Source organism: Trichosurus vulpecula, chromosome 3 (genome assembly GCF_011100635.1).
Source record: "Trichosurus vulpecula isolate mTriVul1 chromosome 3, mTriVul1.pri, whole genome shotgun sequence".
Classification (NCBI taxonomy): Eukaryota; Metazoa; Chordata; class Mammalia; order Diprotodontia; family Phalangeridae; genus Trichosurus; species Trichosurus vulpecula.
In genome coordinates, this window is record NC_050575.1 from 111,196,127 (window position 1) to 111,220,691 (window position 24,565).

The 24,565-nt window shown below is 44.7% G+C and overlaps 1 protein-coding gene and 1 pseudogene across 1 annotated transcript in view; both read right to left on the reverse strand.

The window, feature by feature from the left end:
• Window positions 1–209: 209 nt before the first annotated feature.
• On the reverse strand, window positions 210–850 carry LOC118845072 (annotated as a pseudogene).
• Window positions 851–12,611: 11,761 nt separating this feature from the next.
• The window catches only part of KIAA1755 (KIAA1755 ortholog), a 73,809-nt gene continuing 61,855 nt past the window's right edge, over window positions 12,612–24,565 (reverse strand). Inside the window, exons 12-14 of the mRNA XM_036753145.1 lie at window positions 24,359–24,481; window positions 23,588–23,779; window positions 12,612–13,580 (exon numbers count right to left, since the gene is read on the reverse strand). Of these exons, the coding sequence (XP_036609040.1) occupies window positions 12,654–13,580; window positions 23,588–23,779; window positions 24,359–24,481 (1,242 nt within the window). The 3' untranslated portion in view covers window positions 12,612–12,653. The remainder of the gene's footprint in view (window positions 13,581–23,587; window positions 23,780–24,358; window positions 24,482–24,565) is intronic.

The window sequence follows — 24,565 nt, forward strand, 5'->3', positions numbered from 1 at the left end:
TTTTTTGCACCGAAAATAGATTTTTGATGATAAATTACAGCTTGGATGGACACAGGGCGGGTAATGAAACAAGACCTGGATGGTCTGCTCAGGAGCTGGGACTCTGTGCCCAATGCCAGGTCTTGCCAAGAGGCTCTCAGCCTTGGGTACTGGCAATCTGGGAGGGCAGCAGGGCCTTTTGTTGCAGGGGAAGCAGTAGGGTGACTCCTTTAAACATAGTGTTGCTGCTGCTGCTTCTTGGTGGCTGCCTTGCTGGTCAGGTCCTTGGCCTTCTTGGTAGCTGCCAGAGCATTTTCCCTGGCCTTCTCTGTTGCTTCCTTAGCTGTTTCAACAAGTGTCTTAGAAGGAGTTTCACCTTGCAGTTTGACCAAGATGTACTCAAAGGCTTTGATGGGCTTGGTCACATTACTTTTGACTCTAGCTAGGCCAAACTCCTGCACAGCTCTCAAGACCCGGAACAAACTGGAGGAGACCCAGGCCTCCCGTGGGATTTCAGTCCAGCCACTGTTTTCAGGGTTCACACAGTAAACACATCTTTCCTCCACCACCATCAGCCGGGCATGGTCGATGTTACAGGTGAAAGTGGTCATGGTCTGGTTCTGTGGGTCCACGACAGAGTCCTCAAGGATGTGCATTGAGTGGGGCTACATTAGCAGGAAAGAAGCGCTCTGCCCAGTGCCCAGTGGGGCATCCCGTTGGTCTTCATTAGAAGCCACCTGGACAGCAGCTTTCAATCAGGAGTCACCTTCTGGTGCACAATGCCCTCCTTCAGCACATGCTTGCTGTAAGCAGCAAACACCTGGTCCCAGGAGCTCCAGAGCAAGCTTTGCCCCAGAAAATACTTCACCATCGTCCCGGCGGGTGTCGAGGTCGGGGCAGTGTCAGGGGTGCACAGCATGGGGGTGGGGGTAGGGGGGAGATGCATCACCTGGCCCGTGTTCTCCATCACCGTCCCAAAGCCGCCATCGCCATCGCTGCTGCTGCCACGAAGAGGTGTCCCACCGCTCCACATTCTGTTTTCTATAGTATTATATATGCTGATATAACGTACTACAGGAATTTGGAATTGAGAAGCAACAATCCTAAATCACGAGGATCAGACTCAAGACCTAATGAAGAGCAAGCTGCCCCATTTCCCCATCCTGCCCTCTCCCATGACTCTTCCCTTCGCCCTCTTTGATACTGAGCGTGTTATGCAGCATATCCAGCACCACAGTCTAGTCTGTGCAGGCTTTGGGTGAAATGTTTTGCCTTAGGCTCAACCCTAGAGAAAGAAGTAGAAGTGTCCAGTCTAAATTACGGGATTTAGAGCCTGAAGGGACCTGAGAGATCTACTAGTGAACCATCCGCCTCATTTTACAGGGGAGGAAACCGAGGCCTCCACAGATTAAGTGACTTGCCCAGGGTCCTACAGCTGACAAGTGGAAGAAGTGAGAATGGAAGCCAAGTCCTTGGAATCTAAATCCACTGTTCCAGCCACCATGCTACGCTGCTGACTCTGAATGTAAGAGACGGCGATGTTGCCTTCCCGGACAAAGGATATCGTATTTAGATTGCAGAAATGAGAATGCCCGACACAGAGAGACTGAGCAGGTGAGAAGGAGGAGAAAGCATCGAAATCAAGAAATTACAGGCTTTACAGAAGGAGTAAAAGATATTTTAACTTGAAAATTGCAAGGAGACAGTTCCTCTGAGGTGGATGAAAATTTCATGCAGATTCTATGCAAATCCATTCTCCAAACTGTCAGCTCTACTTTGCTCAGATAACTGGGAGAAACGCCCAGGTAATACAGGGAGAAGAAGTTATAAACAGCCATACAGAGCTGAACCCAACCCCCCTCTCCCCCGCTATCATCTCTCCTCCCCCTTTCCCCTTCCCAGTTACTGCTCACCTAACCACAGCTGAGAGGCATAGGGTGGGGAATGAAGGTGATGGCAGCCTGACAGCAGTAGTTCTTGATTCAATGCAACCCAAATCAACTCAAATCAACTGAACTCAACAAATACTTACTAAGCCCCTACTATGGGCAAGGCACCATGTTGGACTTGGATTCTGGTTTACCATACTACTGAGGCTGCTTTCTCAATGGTTACCATTGTTAAAATGCTGGACTTGGAATCAGGAAGACCTGAGTTCAAAACCTGCCTCAACCTATGTATAATCACAACATAGATGATAATTAGCTGTGTGACCCTGGGCAAATCACTTAACTTTTCCTAGCTTCAGTTTCGTCTTCTATAAAATGGATCTAATAGCACCAAACTCACAGGGTTGTGGTGAGGTTCAAATGAGATAACTTACCTAGATCACCTTGTAAACCTTAAAGCACTGTGCAAATGCTAGCTGTTGAAGAGGGTGGTCTTTATCTTGTCCTAGTCCTCTTTTTCTCCATCCTTATGTTCCTTGACCTTTCTATACCTTTCCCCATTTCGTCTGCTCTCTGCACCTGGATGCTCTTTTCTCCCTTGGATGTCTCCTAGTCCTCTCCTTACCTGTCTAACAGGTTTTTCTCAGGATCCTTTGCTGAATCATCCATTATCCATCTATGATCCCCTAAGTGTAGATGTTCACTGAGACTCTGCCTTTGCAGTTCATTTCTCTTCTGGAGTCAGGTAACTGGGGTTCAAATCCCATCTCAGATACCAGCTGTGTCTGAACTTGGGCAATTCATTTAACTTCTCAGAGATTCAGTTTCCCCTTTTGTAAAATTAGGGTGATAATAATATGCATTTTAGTGTTGCTTTGAGGAACAAACTCTGTAAACCTTGAAGTATTATAAAATTGTTGATTATTATTCTCTGTTCCCAAGGGGTTCAATGATCCTTTCCACGCAGATGAGTTCTAAATCTATGTCCCTAAGACCCTAATGAAGAGCCTAGGTTGTACGGTGGATAGAGAACTGGGCCTGGAGTCAGGAAAACTCATCTTTCTGAGTTCAAATTTAGCCTCAGACACTTACTAGCTGTGTGACCCTGGGCAAGTCACTTAACCTTGTTTGCCTCAGTTTCCTCACCTGTCTAATGAGCTAGAGAAGGAAATGGCAAACCACTCTAGTATCTTTGCCAGGATAACCCCAAATGGGATCACAAAAAGTCAGACATGACTGAAAAATGGCTGGAGGACAACAACAAAAAGTCCCTAATATATCTCCTCCATGCCAGACCCCCGTGGCCAGTTGCCTCTTGGATGACTCTACCAATAACATCTCATGTTCAACATATGCAGAATAGAATAGAACTGTATATTCCTACTCAAACTTCCCTTTCAAACCTTTCTGTTTTTGTTGAGGGCACCATCATCCTTCCTGTAACTCAGGTTTGAAATCTAAGAATTGTCTTTGGCTCTGCCCTCTCCCTCTCCCTCATATTGATGCTGAATATCATGGATTCTCTCTACAAAATATCTTTTCAGCTGCCACGTCCTCTTCACTCAGGGGGCCACCAGCCTAGCTCATGCTCTCATCACTTCTTGCCTGACATATCATAGAGGCTCCTATCTGGTGTCTCTGCTTTCAGTTTCATCTTTCTCTAATCCACCCTCTCCACACAGCTGCCAAAATGATTTTTCAAAGGCACAGACCTGACTGAATCATTCCCCTAGTAAAGGATTTCAATGGTTCCTTATCATAGGCTTGAGGATAAAATACAAATTCTTTGGTCAGGCGTTTAGAGCTCTCTGTAGTCTAGAGATACCCTACAATGTGGTTCAATGAAAAGCATGCCTCCTCTGGAGTCAGCCGGCTTGGTTTGCATCTTGTTCTGCCATGGTGGGTGAGTAATTTAATCTCTAAGGGCCTCAACTGTAAAAGGAGGAGGTTGGACTAGGTAGCCTCTGATGTCTCATCCAACTCTCAATCTCTGAAATATGAAATACCTTTCTAGCCTTATTTCATATCCTTCCTCTTAATGGACTCTACATTATAGTCAAATTGGACTATTAGGTGTTCCCCAACTGGGTATTGGGCAGCTAGGTGGCACAGTGGATAGAATGCAGGGATGAGTCAGGAAGGCTTATATTCCTGAGTTCAAATTAGGCCTCAGACACTTGCTAGCTGTGTGACCCTGGGCAAGTCACTTAACCCTGTTTGTCTCAGTTGCCTCATCTGTAAAATGAGCTGGAGAAGGAAATGCCAAACCACTCCTGTATCTTTGCCAAGAAAACCCCAAATGAGGTCATGGAGAATTGGACACAACTGAAACAACTCAACAACAAATCTCTGGCGCCTAAGCAGAGTGCCAGTGCCTGGCACATGGGGGGCACTTAATGAATGTAGTTGCATTGAATTCACACGAGTCAGAGGTTGAACTAGGACTTGCGCCCAGATTTTCTGCCTCTTGGTTCCTACTTCCTTGTACTGCATCCTTCTGGTCACCAGAATGTCTTTAAACTCTCTCTCTCTCTCTGTCTCTCTCCTTCCTTCCCTCCCTCCAGCTGTATGTCTCTCCCTCCTCTCTGTTTCTCTCCTCTCTGTCTCTGTCTGTCTGTCTCTGTCTCTGTCTGTCTCTGTCTCTCTCCCTCTTTCCTCTCTCCGTCTCTGTTTCTCAATATCTCTCTGTCTCTCTCTCCCCCTCACTTCTCTCTCTCTTCTCTCTGTCTCCTCTGTCTCATCTCTGTTTCTCTGTCTCTGTTGCTTTCTCTTTCTCTCTCTCTCTCTCTCTCCCCTTCCTTCCCTCCCTCCTTCCATCTGTTTGTCTCTCCCACCTCTCTGTTTCTCTCCTCTCTGTTTGTCTCTGTCTCTCTGTCTCTGTCTCTCTCACACACACATACACATACACACACAATGTGAGCATGATGATTTCTATCATTCCTTTTTCTCTAAAACATTCCCCCACCCCCGAGATGGCTGATGCAGTCATCAAAGACACACTCCGTCCTAGCCCATGGCCCATTCATAGCATCACAAGATGTCACAGTTGGGAGGGGCCTTAGAATGTAGAAGGTCAAAGCTACATGGAACCTCAGATAGAAGTGAATTTTACAGAGGAGGATGCTCAGGCCCAGAGAGGAAAGGGTTTGTTTAGCTGCATGCAGCATATCTGTAAAAGTTGCAGATTTTCTGAGCCAAATTCAACGGTCTTTTGAATGTACTACATAAAAAGCTGGCCTTGAGCATAACATTCCAGCAAAGCTGCGTATTAATATGTTGGTGGATGACCTGAGATATTAGTCAAGCGGTCAGTGAGTGTTTCTGTCCCAGCAGCATTTACTCCCTTAAACATATTTTTTTTTTATTTTTTTGGCTTATCATTGTCAGTTTGTTTACTGTGTGCATAAACATTTCTCCAATTTCTCAGAACCAACTAATATATTTGGAAGGGTCTGCCCACCCACAGAGACTCTAAAGAAGCTCAGGAGAATCACGAATTTCATTGGCTCATTGATTTAGTACTGGAAGGGACCTTAAGTCGTTGAGTTTGACCTCCTCCTTTTACAGATGAGGAAACTGAGTCTCAGAGAAGTAAGATGACTCACCTAGGGTCACACAGAGAGTGTGTTCAAAGCAGGATTCAAACTCAGCTCTTCCTATTCCAGGTCCAGCATTCTACCCATTATGTCACACTTGGAGGCAGGGCTTGTGATGCCAGATTTCTGGCATGTGACTGGGGAGCAGCTGGTCTTCACTCATCCTCCCTCCCGGCTCAGCCCTGTCTCCCTGCGCAAACACGTACAGTTCCTAGATTTGGGTTTCAGCAAAAGTTAATATCCCAGGCCCCTCTGGCCCTTTGAGGATGGTGTCTGAGAATGACTGGGGAAGTGAGAAAACAAATCAGTTAAGGATCCAGAATCAATAGTAGGCCCCTAATAAAGTGAGCCAAATATACTTTGAGAATCGATGGGAAAGTTTATTGGTGGCCACTGGAGAAATTTCAGGAGCTGAGTTATATGATCAAGTTGGTAGGATGGCTTTGGCTGCATGGTTCTGTAACCATTTCTGTCCCCACCCCCCTCCTCCAGCGGGTCCAAGGGCAGCCCAAGAGGCAGCCCGGGCTCTTTGCCGGGGCCTGTTAGCCTGTGCCATACAGTCCTGTGGACTGGACGCTGGATGGAGAGTCATCACTTCACAAGATCAACCCAGGGAGGGAGTTTTCAGGTTCTTTAATCCAATCTCCATCATTTTGTGAATAAGAAAACCGAGCCCAAAGACCTGAGCTGGAACCCAGACTCTTACTTCTTGTCAATGTGACCTTAGGCAAGTTGCTTACCCTCTCTGAGCCTCAGTGTCCGTATGTGTGAAATGAGGAGTTGGAACCAAGTGGTATCTAAAGTCATTTCTAGCTCTTAATCTATGATTTTATAATTCCCTCATTGCTTTTATAACCAATGCCTGAAATTTCACCATTAGCACGGACTTCCTTGGGTTAAGCATTACCCTCACCAAGGTCTCTAGGATCACAAAAACATCATCTCTGGTGGGGGAGGGGACACACTGAGCTCCTAACACCTGGGATGGAGGTGAACAGTGGGATCATAGAATTGCAAACTTAGAACTAAAATCACTTACTTAGAGGTCATCTAATCCAAAGCCCTGATTTTGAGACTGGAGTGCCAAAGACATTAAATAGCTTGCTCAGTAGCGGGCAGCATGTGGCGGGACTAGGATTTAAACCCAGGTCCTCTGACCTCAATTCCATCTCCACTGCGCCATATCGAAGAAAAACATTTAGAGGGCAAAAAAGTTCAGAAAACAAAAATTGTGTGAATGTTGAGCACACAGCCCAGGTACAAAATTCTCTGACTTTGCTCCAGGTTGACTTGGGGATTCATGTCACCCCTGCTTAAAACTAATCTAGTGCCTCAGAAAGTCACTAAAAACAGGTCACCTCTACATTTCCTTTGGGAGTCTTGTTTCTTTCCTTTCTTTTTTTTTTTTAAGTTGCTTACGATTACCTTTTAATGTTTCTTTTGAATCTTGTATTTGAAAATCACATTTTCAATTCAGCTCTGGTCTTTTCTTCAGGAAGGCCTCTATTTCCTTAAATATCCATTTTTGGGTATGTTTCTGTAGAGAGCAAACCTGTAGTAACTGGGGTGTTTTCAGAGTGTGTGTGTCTCCAGCCACAAATATCTTGTGCGGTGAGTGTTCTGAGGATAGATGTGTTTCCATAGAGAGCAAGCTGGTAGTAATTGGTATAAGAAAGAAATTAAGAAGTCCCGCTTCCCAAAGAAATCAACAAAAGAAACCAACCCTTATTAAGAGAAACAAAAGTGGGGTCTCAGACTGTACTACTGGGCAGACTGTAGACCCCACCTTTGTCTCTCCCAAAGGTTGGTTTCTTTGTGCAGAAAGGCCTCCTAGCCTCCCTCCCACAATGGAATGTTCCCAGAGACAATGTCTCCCACCACAAGTATCTTTTCCTCTGTGTATTATACAGTTGTGCTGACTGTATTTCCGTCCCTGTCCAGGAGGTGAGGGATCCACAGGTGTCATACATTGCACCCCTTTTCCCTGGAATGCATCAATCAGTTCTGCTCACTTTTCTTTTTCTCTGTCATACACAGGAAAGTGTAGGAATTTCTGAGATCTCTCAGGCAGGGGTGGAGGAGGGGAGGAGGAAAGAGATGTTGTGAGAGAGGGGAAGGGTGAGGGGTTAGGGGCAGGCAGATCTCCAGCTGCTCAGGCACCCCCTTCCAGACTTAGGGGAAAAGGGAACTTCCTCCTCCTCCTCTTCCTCCTCCTCTTCCCAGTCTTATTTCTTAATAAGCTGAGACATCTCAGGAGAATGATCTCATCAGAAGCTCGAGAGGAACAGATGGACATTGGGCCAAGGTTTTCAAACTCTACAGAATATCTCTTCCCTTTTGTTCCAGCTGTCCTACACCTGGAATTTCTAGTGCTGATGCTGTCATCAAGGGCCTATACCTGGGCAGGCATGGAAATGATGGTGGCTTTCTTCCTTTTTCCATCCCTTCCTTCTGAGCACCATGTTTTTTGTTGTTGCTTTTGCCAACTAAACCAACAAGGATTTAATAGTTGTGGCTAGAATTAGTCTTTGAAGAGAATTGCTTGAGACTCAAGGTTGACCCTTGAGTGAGGATCATACATTGCATATGAGCAAAGGAAAAAGGAAAGAAACAAGCAATGAATTCCTGATCTTGGAACAGCTTTAGAGATTACATCTTCCTAACCTCTTGTACTACAGAAGAGAACACAGAGACCTAGAGAGGTCAAGTGATTTGCTCAAGGTAACAAAGCAAATTAGCAGCAGAGATGGATCTAGACCCCAGATTTCCCAATTCCTAGGCCTGAGCTCTTTTCACTAAACCATGATCTGTCACACCCTATTCCTTTCCTGGGATCTCTCTTCCTCTAGGGAGTCAATGGTCTGTGGGCACTTAAGTCAGGGTACTATCTAAACCCAGTCTAAATTCTGTGTCATGATAATGGATAGGAGGCAATCTCGGAGTAGCGAATGAGGTCAGCACTTGTACTGTTGTTCGATTGTTTCAATAGTGTCCGACTGTCAGTGACCTCGTGTTGGAGTTTTCTTGGCAAAAATACTGGAGTGGTTTACTATTGCCTTCTCCAGCTCATTTTACAGGTAAGGAAACTGAGGCAAACAGGGGTAAGTGACTTGTCCACAGTCATACAGCTAGTAAATGTCTGAGGCTGGATTTGAACTCGCCAAGATGAGTTTTCCTGATTCCAAGTCCAGTGCTCTATCCACTGTGCCACCTAACTGCCCCATGGCAAAAGGAAAATGTCACACTACTTGCATCTGGGTTCCTTTCCCTTTCCTCTTTCCCCCTCCCCCCAATATGAACCTTCGCAAGCAGCACATAGTGGAGAGACTTGAGAAAGAAGAAGAACGGAGCCCAACAACCACTATTGAGCCTTGATCACTAGATCTCATGTCAGAGGACTTGAGTTCGAATCCCCTGATACTGTGTGATCTTGGGCAAGTCACTTTACTTCCTTGGCCTCAATTTCCTCATCTGTAAAGTCAAGTCAACAAACTTTTATCAAGTGCCTGCTGCATGTTCAGTCCTAGGCTAAACTCTATAAAGTGAGGGGTTCTGAGGTCCCTCTCTGTTCTAGCCCTATGATCTTCCAATCCTTGTGATCCAGGTTCTCTTGCTAGAGCAGATATACTTGGATAAGATTTCAGAGTTTAGAAAAGGTGTTCCCAGGCTGTCCATGGCAGAGTTTTATTTTGTTTGGGATCCCCAAGATCTTTCCCAAACCTGACAGTTTCCTAACCTTTCTCCTTGCTCTGGATGTGGAGCTGGCCAGAAGAGCTGGGTATGTGTCTATGTATCCCCTTCCCTCAGGCATCTTAAATGCCCTCACTGTGCATGATACCTCTCCAGGGGTATCTCTCTTATTAGTCTGCTGGTATATGAGGACTCTGTGAGGATAAGGGCTGCTTCAAATAGCTCCTGACATAGTAAATGTCTGAAATTCTGCCCCATTAAGCTTAGGGTGTGTTTGAGAGCTTCAGACGTGACAAAAGTAATGGATGAAATGACCCAGAGAAATGTCAGACCCACCCTAAGATTCTAGAATCTCCCTTCCCATCTGCTCCAAGGTAGTCATCTAATGCCAGAAGACAGCAAGACATAGTGAAAAGAGACTAGATTTAGAGTCAGAGGACATGACCCTGCTTCTTACTACCTGTGTGATCTAGGTACAAACCGAGGGGCAGATGGAGGGCTTCTAGAGCTGGTGAGGCCGGAGTGCCTGGGTAATGTGCCAAGAACAATGCCTACCCATCCCAGATAGCTGAAGGAAAGCCTTGGCATAGGGAAGTAGTAGGAGATAACACTAGAGAGAGGGATACACAGAAGCCAGATTACGAAGGGTCTTAGATAGCAAGAGAGGAAGTCTAGAGTAGTTACTCATTCACCCTAACATGCTAGACTGGGAATCAGGAAGATCTGGGTTCAAATCCTCAAGTTCCTCTGATACCTACTAACTGTCCAGGGACAAGTCCCCTACCCTCTCTGGGACTGTTTCTTCATCTATAAAATTAGGGGACTGAACCAGGAGACTGCTGGGTCCAGCTCTAGATTCTATGATTTGATCAGCTCTGATAGCAATAGACCATAGAGTGCAAAGGTCAGAGCAAAAAGGGACCTTTGGAGAGCACTGAGCCCAATTCCCTCATTTCACAGATGGAGAAAAAGGCTCACAGAGGGGATACGTTAGTGGCGGAACTCGTTCTAGAACCCAGGTCTTCTGACTCTCAGATTTCTACTCAGCTACTTCATTTGTCCTCTATCCTAAACCCTGATCAGAAAGCCACACTGGATTAGGGGTTGTAGGGAGCGGGGCTCTGCCTCCACAATTCTGAGCCTTGGACTCCCTGCCTGGGGTAATCAGCTTTCTAAAGCAGAGGGAGGCTGCTTCCATGACAACCGTATTTGAAGCACCAGGCCAGCCCCCTGCCATGCATGGTAGGGAGATGGGAGGCACAGAAATGTGCTAATCAGGCAGCTTGGTCTCTTTGATTGTCTGCTACTCTCAGGCATACTGAGACCTGGAGCTATGAATTACATTAAAATAAGCAGTCCAGCCCTTGCTGCCGAGGGCTGGAGGAGTAGAGGGTGACATTAGGGGGTCTGGCAGATAGTTCAACCTTTGTCTCACAGCTCCTGTTTAATGCTATGCCTTCATCCCCAGAGCACTTCCTAAATTTGGAGTCACAAAGCCCCAGTTAGGATCATGGCTCTAATGTTTAGCAGCTGTGTAATGCTAAGTTACCATTTAACCTCTCTGAAACTTGTTTTCCCCATCTATCAAATATGAATAATAGCTTCTGCTTCCACGCAGGGTTGTGACGAGGAAAACCTTTTTTTGGACCTTAAAATGCTACATAAATATGAACTGTAATTGCTACTCATCCACATAGCTTTGCTACAAGGCAATGGTGCTAACAGACATTTACGTAGTCCCTCAAAGTTTGCAAATTTTTCATGTATGTAGTAAGGCTGATAAGGGGAATCACTTGATCTTCTGCATAGAGGCCTCCCTGGGAGCTGGGCATGGACACTCTGCTTTTTGGGGGATGGACATGTGTTCTAGCTCAGAGATGAAGAGCCTGCTCTTTGGGATAATGTAATCTCTTATTGGTTCCTGTGACTGGGGAGGCCATGTCAAAGATGATTGGTGTTTGAGCTGAGAAGAGGCAGCTTACCCAGTAGGCTATGCAAGGAGAGGAAAAAGGCTCTCTCTCTCTCTCTGTCTCTCTCTCTCTCTGTCTCTCTTTGTCTCTCTGTCTCTCTCTCTCTCCCTCCCTCTCTCTCTCTCTCCCCCTTCTTCTCTTTCTTTCCCTTCCTCCCTCCCCTCTCTCCTTCTCTTTCTCCTTTCCTTCCTTTCTCCTTCTCTCCCTTCCTCCTTCTTTTGAGGATGTTGTTTAGCATTCTGTCAGCTCCGCCTTGGACTTCCAGGGAGTAGGAAGGAGATTTCTCTCCCCTGTGCCCCTGAAGAGGCTGTGGTGGTTATGAGTATACGGCAGTGACAATCTGTGCTTGCCTAGGTTGGCCTAAAATTGGACTTTAAGCCTTTGGCTGCCTCTTCTGTTTTGTGTTTCTTTCCCCAATCCAAAGTCATGAGAAATGGACATTTTATCCCCTAGTGGTGACCCCACTGAGAGGACGGGAATTCTCCAATCAGTGACAGCTACATAACAGAAGGTACTTCCTGAAACTATACCACTTCTCAAAGGAAGAGATGATCATTACCAGCTGGATGCTATCTTTTCCAGGGTCTCACAAAGTTATTAATCTCCTGGGAGAGCATAATAGGTGACAGGTTATATTGTTTATGTTTTAAGTATGTGTTAATATGTGCTTTTGTGTTCTGAGCATTTCTTTTGTGGTGGAGAAAATAAATAGCTGTCTTCTACATGATGTCTTTTTGTACATCGAGTATTTTTTTCTAGCAGGGACATTGTTCAGGCAGCAGGGAGGAACCCTAGACATGAGTCATATGTAAACTTTTTCATAGGGTTTTTCTGCAGACCTTTAGGATGAGGGCATAATGAGCTAGAGAATTTCAGCCTTCAAAGTGTGATCCTCTCTTTGGCATCTGGTTCCCTCAGGATTAAACCAAGTCTGTGTGAGTCCAGAAACTGGATCCATTTGTGGGCCCACCCCAGACTGTGGATAATACATATATTACTTCATTTGAGCCTCACAGTAGCTCTTCGGGATAGGTACTACAGGTACTATTATTATTATTTTACAGGTGAAGAAACAGAAGGTGAGAGGTTACTTCCCCATAGCCACAAGCCACAAGCCAGTAAGGATTAAAGGTAGGATTTCAAACTAGGTTTTTCTGACTATGGGTCCATTAGCCCAGAGAAAGGTAATCCCTTTCCTGAGGTCACGCATCATGACTCCGAGTCAAGTCCCACTTCTTCCAGGAAGCCAACCCTGATTATTCTAGCCAACACGGATCTCTCTGATACTATTTATCCATATCAGATATTGTCTCCATCATTCATCTGAAAATTCAATTCCATTATGTTTAATACTTTATTATATGCTACCTTGTCTTATTTTCTAAATGTTTTGTACATGTCAGTCTCTATAAGGCAGTGGCTGTTCCTCCCCTTCCCTCCATAGTTCCCCCCACCTCCCTTCCACCAGAATAGCTGAGCACAGATCCAGACACACAGTAGGTGTTTATTAAATGCTTGCTAAAGTGATTCTACACAGGGCTTCCTGGTGTTTGACTACCGAGAGGCTTGCCCTCCAGCTGCACTATGCCTGGGCCCTTGCCCGGAGCCCAGAGCAGCTGGGGGCTGCTTAGCTCCAAGGATACCACAGGACTGGTCAGTGGTGAGTCCTCTAGGGAGGTCTGCGAGTCCGTCTCTTCTGACGAGAAACTACCATGTCGGGAGAACTGGAAGCGAGACCCTCGTCCTGGCCTCTTTCTGGTGAGGCCTTTCCATAGGGTAGGGGACTTGGAAGACGCAGGCAGAGCAGGTAGCCATGCGGGAGGCTGCAAATTCTCTGGGGCTGCCTTGTTAAGATCTACAGCCAGGTCACCTTGGGGCCTTCGCTCCGAGTCCGTAATTCCAGGAGCTGGGCTGGAAGTCCCCATTTTCTGTTGATTATTTCTACCATCCCCTTCTTCCTTAGACTGGTCAGAGGAGTCATTTTCCTTTAGGCCACCTCGGCTTACAGAGTTTGAATTCATACCTGTGCCCAACCTTCCTCCTCGAACAGACTGTCCTTTCCATCTTTGGATTCCAGTGAATGTTTTCCCAGGTTCCAGAATGGCTATGGAGCCTCCCTCTAGGGATCTGGGGGCTAAGTTCACTGAAATGTCTTTTCCCTTACTAGGGCCCAGCTCAGTCTCTAGTTTCCCCTGGCACCGGGTCAGAGCCTCCTGAAGAATAACATAACTCTCATGCCGCCTCAGTCGAGCTTCCTCCCAAAGGCCCAGGCCAGGGCCTCGACTCAGAGAAGATGCCTGCAGCCACATCTCCCACAGTTTCTCAGCAGGAAACTCCACTGCAAGCCTCTGAAGGTAGCTTTCCAGGTGGTGCTGTGCCTCTGGGCTGGCCTTACAGCCCTCCCCCAACTTTAGGTCTGCCACCAAGTCCTGACAATCCAGGTTGAACCAGGTCATCTGGGAAAAGGAGAGGGGGGTTAGCATCAATTCATAATACCTAGAGCCAGGGCCTAATGGGTAAATGTCTACAGATAAAAACAAACAGGCCTCAAAACAAGAATTACAAACTATTAACAGCTATGTGAAAGGTGGTTCCAAACAATTAATGATAAGAGAAATACAAATGAGAACAGCTTAGAGGTTTGACCTTAGGCCCAGCAAATCGGCAAAGGCAACAAGAGATGGAAATGAATAATATTAGGAGGACTATGCATAGATAGGCACACAGATGCATTGTTGGTGGAGCTGTGAATTAGCCCAATCATTTCGGAAAGCAATTTGTAATTCAGCTTTAAAAAGTGACTAAAATGTCCGTATCTTTCGACTCACAGATCCTACTGTTAGTTAGGCACATACCCAACAAGCCCAAAGACGGGGTTACAGACCTTCTTTGCAGAGATCAGGGACTATTGGCATAGAATACTGCATTTATTGTCAGATAGGGTTGATCTATTGGTTTGTTTTGTGCGAATGCTTTTTTTTCCTCTTTCTTTTTAAATCTTTGTTACAAAGAATGGCTCACTGGGAAGGGGATACATCCAGAAGTGTAGGTGATGTAAAAACAAAAGAGATCAATACAATAAAATGGAAAAAAGAGAAAGGGTGGGAATGAACTCAGACTAAAATCAATGAGGCCTCAGGCCTGGGAAGATGTACAACGATAATTGGGCCAAGGATTGTAGTATTTGAAACTACAAGGGAATTTAGAGATCATTTAATCCAACAGCTTCCCCTTACAGAGAAGAAAACTAGAGTTCAGAATAGCTGTGTGACTTGGGTAAGGTCATATAGGTAGAAAGAAGCACAGCCTGAATTCAAACCCAGGCCCTTCAACTCCAAATGTAGGACAGTGTCAACCATGTACTAGAGGAATACTGACAATGGGCGTTTCAATAGCATCTCTTTCTGCTAAAAAGCGCTTTATATCTATTATTTTGCTTGCATCTCACCACCTCCCAATGAAGCAGATAATAGGAGAGTTATTATTTCCATTTAATGGATAAGAGGATGGAGGCTCAACTCAGAAGTGACTGTTCAAGGTGGCAAAGCTAATGAGTGGTGGAGCTGAGACTCCATCCCAGGTGTTCTGACTCCATATCTGGACCTTGGCATCTTTAGGACAGCACTCCAACCACATGACCTCGAAGGAATCTTCTAATTCTAGATCTAGGATCCTACAAGTGTTGTTGTTCAGTTACGTCTGACTCTTTGTGACCCCATCTGGGGTTTTCTTGGATCCTGGAGTGGTTAGGCATTTCCTTCTTCAGATCATTTTATAGATGAGGAAACTGAGGTAAACAGGGTTAAGTGACTTACCCAGGGTCACACAGCCAGTAAGTGTCTGAGGCCAGATTTGAACTCAGAAGATGAGTTTTCCTATCTTCAGGCCCTTTGCTTTATTCACTATGACACCTAGCTATAAAATGCTTAAAGACAGCTATCCTTTCTCCCTCACATCCTACCCCCACTCCTGGGTTCCTCCTCTCTAGAGTAAACATCTTCTCATATAGCATATCCTCGAGGCCTTTTACCGTCCTGGTTGTATTCTACTGGACACTCTGAAGTCTATCAATGTTCTTCCTAACACGTGGTGCCTGGAACAGAGCCCAACTCTCCAGGAGTGTTCTAACAACCATCACCTCCCTATTTCTGGAATCTCTCCCCTTCTCCCAAGCTCAGATCAGCCTTTTTGGCAGCCATATCTTAGTGCTGACACATATGAAGCTGGCAGTTCACTATAAAACCCCCAAATCTTTTTCAGATAAAATGTGGTCTAACTGCTCCTTCTCCATCATGGACGTGTGATGGCAGTTTATTGAACCCAAGTGTGAGATGCTACATTTTTCTCTATTACATTTCATCTTATTTGATCCAGCCCACTGTTCTAGGTGGCAAGATGTTTTTGGATGCTTCCTCTGTCATTCATTGTGTGAACTGTCCCTTCCAGCTTGGTATCACCTGGGAGTTTAATAAGGACACTATTTATGGTTTTCAAAAAAAGGCTAAGTAGCATAAAGCCAAGCCCACTGGAGACCTCCTTCTAAGCTGACATTGAACCAACCGTTAATGGTCCACTCTGGTCTGGCTAGTCAACCAGCTCCAAATCCATCTAAGTGTATTATTATCTAGCCCACACCTCTCCACATTTTAGAGAAGATAAAGAGGAGAGGCTTTGTCAAAAGCTTTGTGAAAATCTAGGCTAATATGTGACATTCTTATGATCTGCCAGTTTACTAACCCTATAAAGAAGGGAATAAAAGGAAATAAAGTTAATCTGATATGGAATGGCATTCAATTCAACAGCATTTATTAGGCATATTCTACATGCTAAGTGCTTTGTTACGTGCTAGTGGTATAAAGAAAAAAAGTCCAAAACAAAGCAAAATAAGTAGTCCCTCTCCTCAAGGAACTTACATTCTACTGTTGGGATACAGTATGTACACAGGTAAGTACAAATTCATATATATGTGTATATATATATATATACGTATATGTATATATACATACATGTATAGATATATAGATACATACATATATATATATGTATAAAGTGAACACAATGACTTCTTGGAGGGGGAAGAGGCAGGAGTGGAAGCATTAATATGAAGCCATCGCTGTTTCCTTTTCTAGGTGTTCGCTAGCCATCCCTTTACTAATGCAGTCTAACATTCTGCCAGGAGAGAAGCCAAGTTCACTAGCCTAGAATTTGCAAACCCTATTCTGCCCCCTCTCCCGCCTGCCCTCAGCCTTTAAAAAAATTCTGGCCAATATCCTCCCTTCTCTAGATGTTTATCTCCCATTCTCCGTAATTATTCAGACATTAGTGACAGTGGCTCAGCAATCGCACCTGCTAATTCTCTCAGGTGAATTTCAAGGGCATCTTTTACTACAGTATTTCCTTACTTATCTTGGGTATTAAAATACTGTTAGCCATTTTTGTTCCATCTTTCCCAGGCCAAAGGTCATCTCCTTGGCAAAATAAGAACTGAGTATGTTTAACTTTGAGCTGCTGTCGATCAAGGTCCCATCCACCCCAAGCAATGGTCACATTCCTTTTTTGTTTCTCTTCTTTTTTCTGATCTGCAAACAATGATCTGCTACTGTCTCGTCCTTAGTTCTTCTCTATATCCTCAGCTCATTTTGAGATTTATAACTTCTGATATCATCTGTACAGTACATGCTATGCTTTTATTTAAGAACGGCACCTTCCTCCCATGGATTTGTGATGATAAAATGAGATAACTGAGTGCCTTGTGAACCTTAAAATGCTATATAAAAGCTAGATATTATTATCAATTAGTTTCATATTCTGTTATCTGTCCTGGCTTCTATTTTTTTGTACATATATTTTAAAAATCTAAATTGGTTGGTACATGTAATCCACTACAACCCCTAGATATGTATCCACACAAATACTTGGGGCACGTGTTCCTCAGTTTGTGAAGCTTTAAGTTTTAAGCCCAAATGAGACTTGACATTTACTCCTATGAAATTTCATGTAAAATTATAGTGACTGTGACTAAAAAGATTGTGGCGGACCTTGGTGGACCATGCTTTACTTATGAACCTTTTGGTACCGAGCTAGGTTGGTTCTTGGAAGGTAGATTCATAGTTTGTCATCTGGTCATACCCTGAATTGACTGAGCTTGTACTCCACAGGCATAGTTTTTGAGGGTTAACACTCTGCCTGATGTGGTGGTGGGAGGGAGGCCTCTGAAAAAGACATCAGTGGAGGCGTATTTTATACAGGAATTATTAAACTTCTGGAATTGAGTAATTTCCACACTCTGGCCCTAAATTCCTTTTCTGCCCTTATCTCCCAAGCCTCCTCATGCTGCCAGCCTCCTAAGCATCTCCCAAACATGCATTCCTCTTTTGCACTTTGTTCCCATGCCTGGAATGTACCCTTCTCTGCTATCTTATCTACCCATCATTCTTCTTTCTCCTTGTACCCCATCTCCCCATCACTCTAACCAGACCAGACTAATTAGAGCTCTCAAAGCATTCTTTTCACATTCCTACTTCCAGTCTAAGGTTCACGCTATTCTCTCTACCTGCAATATATAGGATCTTCTTCCAGTTCATTCCCTTTCCCAGGTTCTCAAGAAGTCTGATTCCTGAGCAAGATCTTTTCTCATTGAAACCTTATCCACACTTTAAGTGCTGCCTCCTCTTGGAAGTCTTCCCTGATTCCTGGCCCCCTTCTTAGTCAGGAGGGATCTTCCCTTCCTCTGAACTTCATATTCTTCTGTTTGTTTCTCTCTTATGGCACATTCTTCCTGATATTATAATAATTTGTGCATCCATCTCCTATTGGCCACAGTTTCTTGGAGGCAGAGATAAGAAACTGTATTTTATTTAAATTTAGTCTCTTCCCTGGTATCCTGCATAGGGCCCTGCACTCAGCAGGTGTTCAGGAATTGTTTATTGAATGGAGACTTTATTCTAGAATTCACCTTTGCAATCTCTAGGGCATACAACACAGGCATTATAACTTCTGAACATAACACAGGGATTTGATGTTTGTTGAATGAGGGAATCCTTCAAGGCCCAGCCAAAGACCCACCTTCTCTGTAAAACCCTTCCTGACTACCCTAGCACCCGGCACCACGATGCTCCCTGGCCTACCACTAAGTCCTAGCAATTAATGTCTGGACCCTTGTCCTTTTCCACTGGGCAGAATCTGTCTTGTATGGTTAAGTAGCATAAGGCCAAGCCCACTGGAGTCCTTCCAAGCTGACACTGAACTGTTAATGGCCCACGCTGGGTCTGGCCATTCATTATATTTTCACTTGTGTCTTTCTTACATTTCCACCTGGCATGTAAGCTCCCTGAGGGCAAGGGGCATCACTTACTCATGGCTTTAGCACCTATGGATCTGAGCACTTAGCAATGCTCATCTTAAAGGGAATTTTATTCATACAACAGAATAGCTATTTTCTAGGATTTTCATTTCATTTCAATTAAATTCCACAAACATTAACCAACTACCATGTGGCAGGACCTAGGGATAAAACAGTAGACAGGACACAGATCCTGCTCTTTGTTCTAAAAAGAACTCCCAGTCTAATAGGGGTAGGGGTGGGGGTGGAGACATGCACATGAACAAGCATAATACAAAGAATAGTGAGATAAGTACAAACTGATGGCTAGGAGAAATGTAAGTTAGAGGTGCCTCTATCAATCAATCAAAGCATCAGGCGCTGTATTAAGCACAAAAGAGGCAAAAGATAGTTCTTCCACTCAAGGACCTTACAATCTAGTGGGAGAAGCAACACGCGCACAAATCTATACAAAGCAAGCTATCCACTGGATAAACAGGATAATGGAAGGCAGGCACTGGAATTAAGAAGGATTGGGGAAGGCTTCCTATGGAAGGAGGAATTTTAGTTGGGACTTAAAGGAAGCCAGAGAGGTCAGCAGTTATAGCAGAGGAGAGAGAATATGCCAGGCATGGAGGACAGCCAGAAAAAATGCCTGGAGCTGAGAGATGGAATTTCTTGTTTGTGGAACGACCAGGAAGCCAGTGTCACTGTAGTGAAGGGTACATTTTGGGGAGTAAGGTTTAAGAGGACTGGAAAGTAGGAGGGGGCTAAGTTATGAAAGGCTTTGAATGCCAAATAGAGCATTTTGTATTTGCTCCTAAAGGCAATAGGGAGCCACTGGAGTTTACTGAATGGGGAAGGGAGGGAGGACAACTTAAGAATAGGTATGTTAACACTAATAAAAACAATAAACCACATTTTTTTTCCTATAAATAGGAAAAAATAGAAATTTGAGGACAGGAATGCCAGGAGTTATAGTAATCCAGGATGTTGTCAGTAGCATCCTGCCCAGAGGCAGCCTGGGTAGATGAGTAAAAGAGGCTCCCACCTTTTTGCAAAGCTTGCAAATGTTCAGGTGGAATATTTGTGCCCGACCTGTGGTAGAGCATTCCGAGCTCATATTACTCTGATCAGCCACAGTCGGACACACTGAAACTTGACTCTAGCACAGTGATGTCATGTTGGTCCTCTTGGAGAAGGAAGGACAACAACCAACAACCAAGCTCCCAGAGGGCAGGGAACGGTCTCACTGTTGTTCTTGTGTCCACATGATAGGTACTTTAAAAAAATCTTCCCTATTGATTGATAGGACTCACTCTTGCATTGTCTATTATTTAACTAACAACCTAGTCTCCTTAAGAAGTCCAAGAGACTTGGATAGGTTCAAAAGGCAAGAGCAATAGATGGAAGCTACACTGGATTTGGAGGCAAGAGATCTGGGTTCAAATCATGCCACTATGAGCAAGTCCCTTTTCTCTGAACCTCCTCCTCCTCATCTCTAATATGTCTTCTCATCTGTAGTACCTAGAACCCCTAGAACTGGGAAGCACCAGATGCAATAAGGTGTTATAAGTTTCACAAACCTTAAAACTCCATAAAATTGTCAGCTATTATTATTCTAGGTCAGCAGTGGAAGAATTTCCTAACAATTATAGCTATCCAGCAATGGCGGGGACTGCCCCAGGAAGCAGTGAGCATCCTAGCGTTGGAAGCATACTATAGATGGAATTCCCACATAATAATAGTAATGACTCATTCCTATCACGCTTTGGGATTTGCTAAACTTTTTTCTCTCATCAAGTTTTATTCTCCTCATTTTGCAGATTAAAAAAAAAAACCAAAAAACTAAGGCTCAGAACATCTAGTTCAGCCTCTTTATTTTACCAGGGAGGACCAGAGATTAGTCCTTAAGGAACCGCCCCAGAGTAAGAGCCCCCAGGCAATCTGATGCTTCCTCCAGCCCCATCTGACTAAGGACCAGTGGATGATCTGGGGACATGAGCCTTTTTTGTGTCAGAATTAGAACTGAGGTCACTTGGCTCCAAATCCAGGGTTTTTCCCATCGCTCCTCCCCACCTCCTACTGCTTTGGGGAAGAGGTCAAATGAGATGACCTCTGGAGTCCCAGTTATGAAACTATAGGTTTCAAGGTTTTAGTCTAATTCATGAATTGGCAAAAGCATAGAATGTCTGGGGAACAACCCTGACCTTTTGAGATTGTTTTCATTAAGAAGGTTGACTCTGACCTTCGTCAAAATATCCACTGAGCCCTAGACAGATGGGCTAAAGGGAGCATTGGTCTGGCTGGGGGCTCTTACCCTGGGGTGCTTCATTCCTCCTGCAAAACAGATGCAAATAGCAATGAATGTAACCAATTTTCAGCAGCTTGTGAAAAACCTAATCTTTCCCTCCATTAATTTAGTATCCGACAGAGAGCTGTTAGGCAGCATGCAGCGTAGAAACATTTTCTCCAGAGGCACCATCTTTCCACGGATTAAAGGAACTTGTTTTTAGATAAATGACTTAATATACATGGAAGCACACGGAGCCCAGAGATGGGAAAGGGTGACATCAATCCAAGTTTGTGGCATGATTATATTAGTATTATTTAGGGCGGTGTGGCTTCTGTATCACCAAGCCACCCACTACTTGTTCTTCCATCTCTCACCCTTCTTCCCCAACCTTTCTCACAGCTGCCAAAGCTGCCTAATTCCTAGGTGCCAGACCATTGCCTTTCTGTCCGGTGCCCAAAGCCCTCTACCACTTCCTCCTGGAAGCCTGCCCTGAGAGCTCGTGCATGAGGAAATGTTGGCATTCTCTCTCCCTGGTAACTAGGCTGCCTAGGCCAGCCACACATCTGCCAGCCTTCCAAAGGGTGTTTATAAAGATCACAGCAGCACCCTCTCTCTGTTAAACCACCACTGTCTAGGAGCAAGCAGTGTGGGTTTGGGGAAAGAACATTGAAAAAGACCTTGGACTGAATCTTTGCTTTGCTCTTTACTATATATGTGAAAATAAATTATATAAGTCACAGGCCTAAGGTTACCCAGCTTGGTAAGCAGTAGATGTGGGATTAGATCTTAGGTCCTCTGACTCCAAGTCCAGAGTTCTTCCTGTTCTTCCTATTATTATGAAGAGCAAATTACTTCATCTGTCTGGAATTCAGTTTCTTCATCTACAGAATGGGGCGATCTAGCTAGGTAATCTCTAAGGCCCCTTCTGACTTCAAATTCCTTGATCCAAATGATCTTGAGTACTTCCGCTCTCCTCCAGATCCTGACGGTGTTGTCTGTAAGCTTCTACTCACAGACATGCCATCAGTCTTTCCCTTTGAACACTTTCTTCCCCTAGAATGTTCAGTTTTAAAGGACTATGTGTTCTTTTGGCCCTCAGCTTCCTCCACCCTCTCCTTCTACATGTAGGGAAGTAACAGAAGAGAGGGACAGTGATGGGGACTACTCTTGCGATTCTGCTGGTATATAGAACTCCTGGATGAGAAAACTTACCAATTCAGGAAGACACCTTATAGTCTTTGTTTCTTTGGTCTTTTTTGAGGCAGTTGGGGTTAAATGACTTGCCCAAAGTCACACAGCTAGTAAGTGTCTAAGGCCACATTTGAACTCAGGTCCTCCTGAGTCTAGGGCCGGTGCTCTGCCCACTGTGTCACCTAGCTGACCTGATACCTTATAGTCTTAAGAGAGTTGACTAGAGTACTTAGAAATTAAATGAGATGCCCAGAGTCACATAGAATTGAGGTCAATTTCTAGCATGGCAGAGTCAAAAGAGCACTGAATTTGGGGTCTGAGGACCTTGAGTCAACTCCCTCTTCTATCACTTGCTACAACACATGTGACCTTGGGCAAGTCTCTTTTCTCTGTTATCAGCAAACTACAACCCATGGGCCAAACCTGGTCATTCTTAGCTCATGGGTGGTACAAAAAACCAAGCAGCCAGCTGGCTTTGGCCTGTGGACTATTGTTTGCCAACTCCAAGACAGACGATCTTTAAAGGTCCTTCTACCTGTAAAGTCTTAAGATCCTGTGTAAATCTGGCTAAGTCACTTCTGGGTCTCATTTTGGTCCCTGGCAAAATGAGGGGGATGGGCTAGATGACCTCTACCAGGCTTCTTCCAGTTCTAAATCTAGGATCTTTTGTTGTTGGCCTCTTATGCCCTCGTCCAGGCCAAGAGCTCACTAGGAGATTCCAGTGGAGTATAAGAGGAGCCCTCTTTTTACTATCAACTAATTTCTTTATTCAAGGCCTACTTCCAGCCTCATCATGCATACATGCACACAACCTCAGTCATCTTTGGAGTCACAGAGGTTGCGAAACAGAAGAGACCTTAGAGGAAATATAGTCTGTGCCCCTTATTTTGCATCAGGGAAAACTGAAGCCAAGGGAGGACAGGATTTCCCCAAGGTCATGCATCTGGTCTTCCTCCTTTATCTATCATACCTGTACCCTTTTTGGTTAAATATTGGAAAGGGGAAGGAAGGAGGGAATTCAGAATACTCTAACATATTGTGGTGGTGAGGGGAGAGTGAAGGGGAGGGTCTTCATGACTTTTAGAGCTTGAAAGGACCTTATACATCATCTAATCCAATTTTATTTTACAGCTAAGGAAACAGGACCAAACAGAAGACTTTGCCCAAGGCCCCACAGCTTGGTAAATAGTAGATATGTGATTAGATTTCAGGTCCTCAGACTCCAAGTCCAAAGTTCTTTCTATTATTCCATATTCTTTAATGGGCTATTTGGAAAACCCTAGATTAGATCATATATAGGCTGATGCTGGTCCTGGGATGGCTGAGAGGACCCTGAAGTCATTGCAGAGTGTGATATCCTCTTCACCAGAAACAAAAAAGAAATAAAAAGTAATTCCTATCTCTATTATAGTTTACTACCTCATACTTGCCTTGTGAGGCAGGTAGGCAGGGCGTTATTATCCTGTTGTTACAGATGAACAAATACTATCTAATGATAATTGCAAGCTGAGATCCACACAGAAGAAGTGGCTTGTCTTAGGGTCATCCAGGTAAGAAATGTGAACCTGGGACCTAGTCATCCGACTACAGATTCAAAGCTCTTTACAAGACGTCAAGCTCTTTGGCTCTAAGCAGAGAGGAGTAACCATATTCACCTTGTTGCAAAATCGATAGAGGTGGAGGAGGGTTTCCAGGTCTGTTCTTTGCCTCTCTATGGCCATGTAGAAGTGGGTCAGCTTGGCCTGGAAGGTGCTCTTGGCAGCTGTGAAAGCCGCAATCTCTGGAGAGTCAGCTCCTTGGAATCTGGCTGCTTGTTTTGACAGCTCTAAGCCTCGGTTGTAGTGAGCCTGAAGGAGAAGAGAAGAGATCTTAACTCAGTTCTGCTCAGATTCAATAAGCAGCCATGAAGTATCCACTGAACGCAAGGCCCCGGCTTTGGCCCTAGTGCATCTGTAGGGTTTGTTAGGAAAAAAAAAAACGGACACCTCCATATACCATGGCTGTGGATCCGGTTGTGTTAGAAGCAGAGAGAACAAGACCTTTTTGTATCAGAAAATTGTGGCTCTGGGAATCTTGTGCCCTAGGTGGCTTTTCCTCTCTATTTGTTCATTTGTTCCCTTGTGTTATATGTGTACCTTGTGCACTGGGCTGTACTCTAAACTGCCTGCCTGAAGTCTTGGGTAGAGAATGCGCCAGAGAGACAGGTGATGATAGCTCTTTCATAATATCTAACACAGCTGAATTCTTGAGAGCATCTTCTGAATCCTTCCCTATTCTCTCAGGCATGCCTGCACCAGATGTCTGATGGTCAGTAGGAGGTGAGGTACCCAGTGATTTCTGTATCTCTAATATCCCCTTCCTTCTTTCACATGCCTCTGTTATTTCATTGACCTCAACTAATGAAAACTCCCTTAGAGTAGACATACCGTGGCCTGTTGGAAGAATTCTTCAAACTGCTCATGGGATTTTTCCACACGCTCCAGGCTCCATTCCAAAGGTGTCAGTGCCTTAAGCCATGTAGTTCCTTCCCCATCAATCCAGTCGCTGATCTGGGGAAGGCAACGCAATGAGAGATGAGGGGGCAGCTGAAGAGATGCCCTCCATGTGTTCCGTACATTCCAGAGTCTTTTACC